This window comes from Dreissena polymorpha, chromosome 13 (genome assembly GCF_020536995.1).
Source record: "Dreissena polymorpha isolate Duluth1 chromosome 13, UMN_Dpol_1.0, whole genome shotgun sequence".
Classification (NCBI taxonomy): Eukaryota; Metazoa; Mollusca; class Bivalvia; order Myida; family Dreissenidae; genus Dreissena; species Dreissena polymorpha.
The window spans coordinates 46,459,876-46,472,107 of NC_068367.1; the positions used below are offsets into that span (position 1 = coordinate 46,459,876).

Here is a 12,232-nt window from a genome sequence, read left to right on the forward strand (position 1 = left end):
CCTATTTTATCAACATGATCGAAATCCGGTCAAGACAAACATGACTTTATTATTAGATGATTGTTAGTGCACTTATTGACATCATTTTAGTTTGCATTTGGTGAAGCAATTAAGTTCAGTCACTAACCACATCAAAACACCATGGTAACTAAACCACAAATTTATTGCAAAGTGCTATGAACATCTATCCAGTATGTTCTCATATTATTAATGTTTTGCAGTTTACTCATAAAATAGAAGCTTTATTACATGAATGATTTAATGACTATTAAACTCAATAACTCGAAGTTGAAAAGTAAAATTATTACGATAAATACAAAAGGTGTTCTTTTTTTATGCAAAGTGTATAAAATGCACTCTGGAACAGAATCAGGAATTTGGCGCAAATTAGCAATCTACTAAATCGTCTTCATAGTGTTACAAGAAGATTTCACTTATTTGCTACTTTAAGTACCTTGCAAACAACGACAAATAAAAGCTGGATTATCCTAGTATTCCTACATTATAAAACAAGAGCTGTCACCATAGGATGACTTATGCCCCCTATAAACAAGAGCTGTCACCATAGGATGACTTATGCCCCCTATAAACAAGAGCTGTCACCATAGGATGACTTATGCCCCCTATAAACAAGAGCTGTCACCATAGGATGACTTATGCCCCCTATAAACGCTTGATAGAAGTTATGAGCTTTTTTCGAAACATAAATGCAGATTTCGAAACCTAAACGCGGACCCTAAGTTCAAGGTCAAGGGGGTCAAAATTTGTATGCGTATGGAAAGGCCTTGTCCATATACACATGCATGCCAAAAATGAAATTGCTATCTGAAGCAACATAAAAGTTATGAGCATTTTTCGAAACCTAAACGCAATGTGTGACGGACCGACGGACAGACAGTCTGATCACTATATGCCCTCCTTCGGGGGCATTAAAATGACTATGTGAGACCACTCTGTTAGTGACTACAGTAAACAACAACAAAAATTAGTTGTGTCACGGGATAATCAGGAAGACTGGTCATTTGTCTTCAGAGCAATGATATTAATTGCAATAGGATTGCTGTTGATGTATTTACAAAATGTATAATACTTTATTTACTTTAAATGCTTCTTTCATAAGATAAACATGATCTGAGCCAAGAATATATTTATTGTCATTGTTTTGTTGTTTTTCAGACATTTTGAAGGAATGTTATAAAGTTAAGTTATTCAGTTAAATACTGTAATCTAATGCAGTGTTATTCTTTTATGCAATCCTTACATAATGCAGCCAGAAAATCGTGCTTACACATTTTCTGAATGACCAGTCTTCATGAAATCATTCACAAGGGATGCTGTGAGTAACAAACGAGTTAGTTAGTATGGTAAGTGCCGATAATATATTGCAAGGCTTACAAATGACATTCGCTTTGTACTCTGCCGCATTGAACCGCCCTACAAAACAAGCATCCTGCACAATATATATATACATATATACAGTCATACAAGACATACCAAACATAGCATACCAACAAAATATAATGGTTTCATAAATATTATTCTTTGTAGAAATGACACATAATAACTTAAAAAGCCAAACATTTACATGCAACACTTAAACCATTAATGCCTAGTGGACTCTCCCATCCTTCTAAATTGGATCAATTTATTTCCAAATTTAGGGATGTTTAGTATATATATTTCCATATTAAGAATATTTATTTCAGAAATTCCTTTAAGCAAACAGCGCAGACCCTGATGGTCTCATCTGGGTCTACGCTGTTTGCCAAGTTCTTTTTTCTAGACGCTAGGCATAGATGTGTTAATGCCTGTACATAAATTGTTCATAAACATTGCAGTTCATTCAAACACACAATAACACATTCATTAAATAAATCATCCATATAATTTGTCATGCCTTTCCAAAACTTGGTCATCATACATAATATGCAAACATTAAAACTTAATTTAGGTCAGATTACAAAATTAATTAAGCGTCTTTAAGTAACAATATTTTACAGCAGTAAAATAATGTCATTCGCTGTGCGGAATAAATACTATAAGTACTTAATATGTTAATCGCGTAGTACTGCTACATGAGTATTAGTGATGAAACAAATGCAGACATTTGCTGTAAGTATTGCACAGAAGAGTCTTACTGTCCCTCTATGAGGCTATATACATAATCAACTGGTGCAAAATGGCCTTTGCTGGTGAACATTTATTTCCAATTACATTACCACACTTTTTTCTGCAGTTACTTCTTAAATTATTGTTTGTCCCAACAACTTGCCAGGCAAAAATAAATAGTTGTTTAAGAAATATATGCAATAAAGAGCTCACTTTCATTTCTGAAGCATACTTGCAGTCTAGTACACATGTAGCTATTTCAAATAAGCAGTTTAAAGATCATGCACATGTTATTTTAATTACATTCAACTGTAAGTAAATTATTCCAATCCATGTCAAAAGCAATCACCATCAGGCCATTTTCTTATATGTGCAAACAAAGCATCAATGCAGTCTTCCAAATTCGCATTTTAAAGTTACTGTTATTGCTAGCCAAAACTAAAAGGCAGGAAACACAAGCAGAAGTGAGGGGACGTAAGCTAGGTACATGTTCCTCATTAAAGTAATTAGTTCAGAATATTTGGTACATGTACCTCATTAATTAATTAGTTCAGAATATTTTAATTGATAACTTCATAAAGGTCAAAAGCATAACAAAATACTACATTCCTGTTCACACTCAACTCTACAATTTGTGCTAGGCATCATTGTAAAAAGAGATAATTTGTACCTATTCAAGATTATGAGTTTATGAAAAATGGACGTTTTCTTTGGACAAAACAATCCCTTTAAGTCTAAGGTCAATGGATTTTAATGATTGAAGAAATGATTTGCTTTTTCTTAATCCCTGAATTCTAGCCATAATATTTTATTTGCAAAGCGGGGGAAGCCCATGAAGTTTTCTGTTTGCCCGATTTTATTTTAACTCGCATAAGTGAATGGACAAATGCGAATTTTGAAGACAATACATATAAAACTTATTGTTGTTCATATATTTACCAAGCAATATGCATATTACTTCATATCTTGTATTATAGACGATGGTGACCATTCAAGTGGATTCATCTATCAGTACAGAGAGGAACAAAAATTATAACAGCATACTGAAAATTAATAATTCCTGGCGACCACATCCACTGGCCAAACAACGTTGCATTTTTTCATATATTTTTTTATTGCGTTTCCCATTTTTTAGGGTTCCTTGTTAACTGATAATGTTAATTTTCCAAAATGTTTATTACTCATCAATATTTTATTTAATTCATTTTGGGGAAATTTTTCAAAGAGTGTGCATTTAGAAAACTTAGTCAGTTGCATAACACATGGTAAACAGCTTGTGGGAGTATGAACTATTACAGTTTCAACATCTCGTATTTAAGTACAAAATGCCATTCAAATCAAGTGATCCACTTAAATGTGCACCATCTAATAAATCCTCAACAAGCATAAAAGCAACACACAGAATGGCAATGCCATCCAAGCAAGACCAATTACATGCCAATTATATTGTGCACAGCGGTTTCAATTTACCTTGCGGGAAAGCTGAACAAAAATGCAACATGTACAACACTCAGCAATGCTGAATTAAAGTGCTATGTAATAAACTATTATCTACCCTTGTACTTAAAAAACAACAACAAATGAAGCATTTAAGGCCCAAATGTACCGAAAGAAAAACATAAAAGTTCATGCTAAAACAAGACATACTAGACTGTCCACAATATTCATCAATTATTCCATGATTAAGCAGACAGGCTTTTGTAATTAAGCACACATATGCTTGTAGCAATGAATAACAAATACAACCACATGCCCAAATGACATGGGACCTAAAATAAATTGCATTCTATTAACAGCCAGCTCAAATCATTATTACAAAGGGTGGGTTGCTCAATGCATGGAAATGGAAAATATTTGGAGACAATGTTTTGCAATTCATTTAATTTCCCTTCTGACCTGACTGTTCAAACAATCTGATAAGGTCACTGTAAAAGGAATTCCTGGGACACACTATTTACATGGTATATTTGTGATAATTTGATGATTTTGATAATTCAATCCACATAATTATTGTTGTCAAGACACAAACTCACTGATATTTCAACAAAAACTTCAGCATCAGATACCTGGTATTTCTTTGTTACATTTAAACATCATTAACATAAATAAAGTTGAATGTTTACTAATGAACACATTTTGCAAATATGTATTCTCTAATTTTGTGTATGACCATGACTCTTTAGTTGAAACCTGTTTATTTTTACTCAATTGCATAGGAAGCCTAAGGCTTATTTGAAACACTCGAGTCTGTTTCCTGGGCCTAGAACCAGTACTTGGTATCTATGGGGGAGATCTAAAGAACTCTCCCACAGTGGTGATCGAACCCATGACCTTCCGGCCATGGAGACCATGCATCTTTGATTTGAACAATCGTAATGAAACAATCCGAGGTTGGGGTATATGTGTATAGCTCTAAATAGAATGAGCGTTCCCTACCTTTGTACTGCGTGTGGACCGTGGATCGAGATATGTTCGAAGCTGAATCAGATAGGCCTCTGGAGCGTTTTTGACTTGCACCTTTTCCTGGAATAGACAAGTGTGCTTACTTTTAGTTTGATGTCTACAGCTGCTGTTTGTATCAGCTTGATTGCTTCAGAAGCCTAATGCTTATGGACACACTCTTGAGTCAGTGTCCTGTGTAGAACCAGTATTTGTTGTCTTAGGACATCTTTAGAATGATCCCTGACTGGGGATCGAACCCAGGATGTAATCTTATGTAGACTAACTTAGTGAAAGATTAATGGACAAGTGGATCAGGAAGTAAATGATTTAGAGGGACATTTAGCAGGTTGCTGAACAAGCTGCTCCTTCAGTCTTTCAACCCCTGCTGAAGTCAGGACTGGTCAACACGAAAATGCTGTAAATCTTAAAACATTCTAAACAAGAGCTGTCACCATAGGATGACTTATGCCCCTATAAAAGCTTGATAGAAATTATGAGCTTTTTTCGAAACCTAAACGCGGACCCTAAGTTCAAGGTCAAGGTCACAGGGTTCAAAATGTGTGTGCGTATGGAAAGGCCTTGTCCATATTCACATGCATACCAAATATGAAGGTTATATCTCAAGAGACATAGAAGTTATGAGCATTTTTCAAAACCTAAACGCAGATTTTGAAACCTAAACGCGGACCCTAAGTTCAAGGTCAAGGTCACAGGGTTCAAAATGTGTGTGCGTATGGAAAGGCCTTGTCCATATACACATGCATACCAAATATGAAGGTTATATCTCAAGGGACATAGAAGTTATGAGCATTTTTCAAAACCTAAACGCAGATTTCGAAACCTAATCGCTGACCCTAACGTCCAGATCAAGGTCACAGGGGTAAAAAAAATGTGTGCGTATCTAAAGGCCTTGTCCATTTACACATGCATACCAAATATGAAGGTTATATCTCAAGGGACATAGAAGTTATGAGCATTTTCCAAAACCTAAACGCAGATTTCGAAACCTAAACCCTAAGTTCAAGGTCAAGGTCACAGGGGTAAAAGAATTTGTGCATATGGAAAGGTCTTGTCCATATACACATGCATACCAAATATGAAGGTTATATCTCAAGGGACATAGAAGTTATGAGCAATTTTCGAAACCAAAACGCAGATTTCGAAACCTAAACGTGGACCCTAAGTTCAAGGTCAAGGTCACAGGGGTAAAAAAATGTGTGCGTATCGAAAGGCCTTGTCCATATACACATGCATACCAAATATGAAGGCTATATCTCAAGGGACATAGAAGTTATGAGCATTTTTTGAAACCTACACGCAGATTTCGAAACCTAAATGCGGACCCTAAATTCAAGGTCAAGGTCACAGGGTTCAAAATGTGTGTGCGTATGGAAAGGCCTTGTCCATATACACATGCATACCAAATATGAATGTTATATCTCAAGGGACATAGAAGTTATGAGCATTTTTCAAAACCTAAACGCAGATTTCGAAACCTAATCGCGGACCCTAACTTCCAGGTCAAGGTCACAGGGGTAAAAAAAATGTGTGCGTATCGAAAGGCCTTGTCCATTTACACATGCATACAAAATATGAAGGTTATATCTCAAGGGACATACATGTAGAAGTTATGAGCATTTTCCAAAACATAAACGCAGATTTCGAAACCTAAACGCGGACCCTCAGTTTAAGGTCAAGGTCACAGGGGTAAAAAAAATTGTGCATATGGAAAGGCCTTGTCCATATCACATGCATACCAAATATGAAGGTTATATCTCAAGGGACATAGAAGTTATGAGCATTTTTCGAAACCTAAACGCAGATTTCGAAACCTAAACGTGGACCCTAAGTTCAAGGTCAAGGTCACAGGGGTAAACATTTTTGTGCGTATCGAAAGGCCTTGTCCATATACACTTGCATACCAAATATGAAGGTTATATCTCAAGGGACATAGAAGTTATAAGCATTTTTCGAAACCTAAACGCAGATTTTGAAACCTAAACGTGGACCCTAAGTTCAAGGTCACAGGGGTAAACATTTTTGTTCGTATCGAAAGGCCTTGTCCATATACACATGCATACCAAATATGAAGGTTATATCTCAAGGGACATAGAAGTTATAAGCATTTTTCGAAACCTAAACGCAAAGTGTGACGGAAAGACAGACAGACGGACAGTCCGATCAGTATATGCCCCCTTTTCTTCGAAAGGAGGCATAAAAATATGCAAACAGTCAGTGGCAACTGAAAACATGTCATACAACACCCTAGTAACAAGTGTTTAGCCTAAGAAACAATCTGCTTTTAGCAAATTCATTAGTAGAAAATGTCATTTGACTGGTCCAGCTTTACATTGTGACTCTTTGAATCAGAATCTTATACATTTGTATACATTGGATTATTAAAGTATAATAGACTTTGGTGATAAAGGATTTGACGTGAGCTCAACATTCAGAAAGAGCAAGATATTCTTGAAATTTACCTAATGAAAGGATGCCAAATCAATGATTCCTATGGTTCCTTCGCACAGGTGTATTGTATACAATGACAAGAATGATTGATCTGTGCTCAGCATAAAAACATGCCCATGTCAACTCTGCAATTTTCTGCTAACAGGTCCAAGATAAGGAATGAGAGCCTGGGAACAGAGTTTGACAGTTGCCCATTATTTGTTACATTCTATTGTTCAAATTTATGTTTTTTTGCCTTGTTTAGCTGAGTGGCCATGGTGCTTAGGTACATGAGCAGCCTGTACCTGTAATATAGAATGTTGTTCAAGTTGATTTTTTAATTTGAAAAAAGAATTTCTTACTCATTTAGATAATACCCTGAAAACAAGGGCTGTTTGTAAAACATGCATGCCCCCCATATGGGCTGTCCATTGTAGTGGCAGCCATTGTGTGAGTACGATTTTTGTCACTGTGACCTTGACCTTTGACCTAGTGACCTGAAAATCAATAGGGGTCATCTGCGAGTCACGATCAATGTACCTATGAAGTGTCATGATCCTAGGCAAAAGCGTTCTTGAGTTATCATCCGAAAATCATTTTACTATTTCGGGTCACCGTGACCTTGACCTTTGACCTTGTGACCTCAAAATCAATAGGGGTCATCTGCGAGTCATGATCAATCTACCTATAAAGTTTCATGATCCTAGGCGTATGCGTTCTTGAGTTATCATCCGAAAACCATTTTACTATTTCAGGTCACCGTGACCTTGACCTAGTGACCTCAAAAACAATAGGGGTCATCTGCAAGTCATGATCAATCTACCCATGAAGTTTCATGATCCTAGGCGTATGCGTTCTTGAGTTATCATCCGGAAACCATTTTACTATTTTGGGTCACCGTGACCTTGACCTTTGACCTAGTGACCTCAAAATTGAAAGGGGTCATCTGCGAGTCATGATCAATCTACCCATGAAGTTTCATGATCCTAGGCGTATGCGTTCTTGAGTTATCATCCGGAAACCATTTTACTATTTCGGGTCACCGTGACCTTGACATTTGACCTAGTGACCTCAAAATTGATAGGGGTCATCTGCGAGTCATGATCAATCTACCCATGAAGTTTCATGATCCTAGGCGTATGCGTTCTTGTGTTATCATCCGGAAACCATTTTACTATTTCGGGTCACCGTGACCTTGACCTTTGACCTAGTGACCTCAAAATCAATAGGGGTCATCTGCGAGTCATGATCAATCTACCCATGAAGTTTCATGATCCTAAGCGAATGCGTTCGTGAGTTATCATCCGGAAACCATTTTACTATTTCGGGTCACCGTGACCTTGACCTTTGACCTAGTGACCTTAAAATCAATAGGGGTCATCTGCGAGTCATGATCAATGTACCTATGAAGTTTCATGATCCTAGCCCCAAGCGTTCTTGAGTTATCATACGACAACCACCTGGTGGACGGACGGACGGACCGACCGACCGACATGAGCAAAGCAATATACCCAGGGCTTGAATTACTTTTTTTTTTCAACTCGCAAAAAATTGCTAGTTGTTAATATTTCAACTCGCATTTTTTATTTCCAACTCGCAATACAAGTTTTCATAATAATGCATCCTTTGGTTGATAAAAAGTGATTGGCGATGTTCACTAAGCACTGAAAGGATGGACCTATGTTTATTTTAACTAAAAACTTCAAAGCAACATTGTAACACAATTGAGTGTAAAGAGTATTTTTTTTTATATCAGTTATATCATCCAAAGTTAATGCCTCGGTCCATATGGGGCGACATCTGGCCTTTTGCTACTGTTGCCACTGATCCACCACCTATTCACAGCTCTGCGTGGCTGGAACCCCTCATTATCTCTGATAGAGATTCGCATTAATTGGTCCATCCTTTCAGTGCTTAGTGAACATCGCCAATCACTTTTTATCCTTTTCATAACAGAAAAGCATCTTTCACACTCAGCATTGCTGAGGGGGTAGAGACCAATCAGATGAATCGCAGAACATCTTACACACATTGCCGTCTTGGTCTCTCTCCGTGTTCAAAGTTATTTTTAGCTCGTCTTCCCATTTCTTAACTGTTTTGGCATTTCTTTTTATCTGGTTCGGCCTCGGCTTTTTTGTCTTCCACAGAGGAGACGGAGGAATTCGCCACAAAAAAGCTAGTTATTTTTTTAGTAGACGACATTTTTGAGTTTTTAAATCGTCTGCTAAACGTGTTCCGTCTATTTATAAGAATGAGGAATTAACGAAATGAGCTTCGTTTTAAAAAAAACTTCATACTGAATAACTATCGCCAATTTTCACTTAAGAAGGGAATAACATACTTTCAATTGCAATAATATAATTTTCAATGTTCTTTACTAACTATATCGGCAGAAAGATACAGTGCAGAGCGTAAATATATTTTAAAAAATATTTCGTAAAATTATTTCTGCTAGAACGGAAGTAACCGCTGAAATACATTATGCAAATTAGGGTAATTCCAATTTTCAGATCTATTTTTAGATCGAAACTAGACGGGGTTTAATTATTTTCGTACTTGGTCGGAAGACTTTCGATCGGCGAACAAATCTTGTATTTAATCCAAGATCTTTAAGCACCTTGTTTGTTTTTTCCCCAACTCGCAAAAAATGGCGAGTATCTAAATGTTGCACTCGCATTTTAGACGTGTTTTTTAAAATGTACTCGCAAATGGCCTGTTTGCGAGTGCTTAATTCGAGCCCTGTATACCCCCTCTTCTTCGAAGGGGGGCATAATAATGGTTTAATTTTTCTTACAAATCTGCATTTTCTGGACAGTCTTTTCTCTAAGGAAATTTTTAGCAAAAAAGACTTGTCACTCACAGCTCAAAGTACAATACACTGACATTTAATGTTTAAATGCCAGAAAAAGCATGACTTGTAATAATTCCCTTACAGTTTTTGTTCTGCTTTGTAAACCAGTTCTCTTACAGACAAGATTAGAACCTTCTTTTCAGAATTTCAACCTTTGTTTTACAAAGGTTTGAATAAAACTTTTCTGTTTGCAAATGAGAGAATGTTTCTTGAAACTGATAAGAAAAAATTAAAGGGGCCTTTTCACAGATTTTGGCATGTTTTGAAGTTTGTCATTAAATGCTTTATATTGATAAATGTAAACATTGGATCTAAAAAGCTCCAGTAAAAAATCAAGAATAAAATGAAAAAAAGGAAAAAAAGTAGCCCGCAGCAGGGCTCAAACCAGTGACCCCTGGAATCCTGGAGTCAAAACCAATTAGACCGCTCGGCCATCCTGCCAATAATATATGGGCGACGTATTTTATACTTTATATAAGCAATCTTTGTATTTTCACAAAATTAAACGAAAACAACAGAACTCTCCAAATTATTCAATCGTTTCGCGTTGCAACACTTTATAATTTTCAGGTTTTTAAATCGTCAAAAGATGCATATAATGGCTATATTAGAACATGGTAAATGTTCAGTATTACTGTTTCCTCACAAATATCATACCTACAACCAAAACTTGTGAATCTGAAACAACTTTTTTCATTTTTGTCAATTTATCAAAACGTGAAAAGATCCCTTTAAAGTCCATAGGCACTGAATGACATGTCTATTTAAAGGAGGTGTATGGTTTTGACCTGTTTAATTAACAAGAATAGCAGTGTGTCATCTTGTACATGGTTCTTTTTGCACATGATATACATTCCAATCACGAAATGATTGTGTACTGAACAAGTTTAAAAAAGCAGTGAATATTTCACATGAATGTTTGTTTCATTTGTATTCTAATTTCATAGTGAAATTTTACAAATTTATTAACCAAGTATGCCACTGTATTTGCTTTCATGAGAAGACACATGTGTATTGGTTCAAATCTCTCATGCAAATGATGCATCATAGCAAAGAGAGCAATCCAGTATCAAACATACCACTCCTGGATTGTTTGTAAAATTATCTATGGCTTTGCTACCTCATGTATGACCTTACTTGCCCCACAAATACTTCACAGATGCTGAACATTATCTCGGACATAATAGGCCCAAATAACCTCGCCACTTTACAGCCCATCTTCACTGTTAACACCTTGATACTACTATCACAAGTCAAACATCAGCTTTACCCTTTGTAAATACAGTCTACCCTCTCAATAAAGACCACTTAAGGGATTTGGTCGTTGTGGTCTTTGTTCACAGGTGGTCTTTATTCCCAGGGTTGCAAAATATGATAGTAGAATTATAACAGGTACCTTATCTATGTATGTGCTCTATTGCTTAAATGGTTGAATACTAATGCATGTATAATGTCATAAAGGATTGAAAACACAGTTTTGATTTTATATTTATTATTTCAATTTTCTTATGTTTTTATTATTTATTTCATTAATCATATCATGTATAAATAATTATTGACATACATGAATATGTACTTGAACTGACAAATTCGGTATCATTAATCTTTGAATTTCTTTCACGGAGAAATTTAAGAAAGAAATGAACATCAAAATGTGTGTTTGTGATTGGCATTGTAATTGTTACGAAACCGTAAATTTCCTTAATGAGTTGATGAAAGCCCCAAACTTTTGTTTGATATTTTTGGCAATTAGAACATTAATCACAAGTCACAAAAATACAAAGGCAACTTCTTACACTTTCGATAAACTGATAAATGCATAAAAGAAGCAGGCGGCTACCAATTGGCAATGTGTGTTAAGTAAACAAACAACTGCTATCGAGTGCAGTAAACTTTCACTTGCCAATATCTCAACAGCGACCGACGAGTCTACTGGTTGAATGTTTATCACGTGACTATCACAGCATTATGGTGGCCATTTTTGTTATTGAAAGTTGTGAAATCGTTGATTGTTATGATTGAAGTGGTCTTTGTTAGGTATCAAAATGGACATTTGGGAATGTAAAATGGCGGTCCTTGGTCTTTGTCCGCAGGTGGGCTTTATTCGCAGGTACAATATATAGTGAAATCCTTCGGGAGGAAATCGTTGTGGTCTTTAATTTATGCAGGCTTGGCGAAATTGGAAACAATCTGCTGGTCATGGGGACAGGCATTTCAGTAAATGTGCCGGTCCGGAGAAAATTTAGCCGGACCGAAAAAAAAAAAACACAACTATGTACATTAACATAAACCACCCCTTATTTTAGCTCAATAAGCCACTGCCAGTGCTTTATCCTAATAAGATAACAGTTTTTTCGGTGTTAATCAAATAATTTGTCTTGA

At 36.1% G+C, this 12,232-nt stretch overlaps 1 protein-coding gene across 5 annotated transcripts in view; it reads right to left on the bottom strand.

Annotated features, from left to right (window-relative positions):
* The window catches only part of LOC127854986 (formin-like protein), an 82,203-nt gene that overhangs the window by 56,458 nt on the left and 13,513 nt on the right, over window positions 1–12,232 (bottom strand). For 3 of the 5 annotated variants that reach the window (XM_052390201.1, XM_052390198.1, XM_052390199.1), the window contains exon 3: window positions 4,546–4,632. In XM_052390201.1, coding sequence (XP_052246161.1) covers window positions 4,546–4,632 — 87 coding nt within the window. Of the gene's footprint in view, window positions 1–1,395; window positions 1,435–3,579; window positions 3,592–4,545; window positions 4,633–12,232 lie in introns of all 5 variants that reach the window. The other 2 variants (XM_052390197.1, XM_052390200.1) reach the window with 2 other exon arrangements.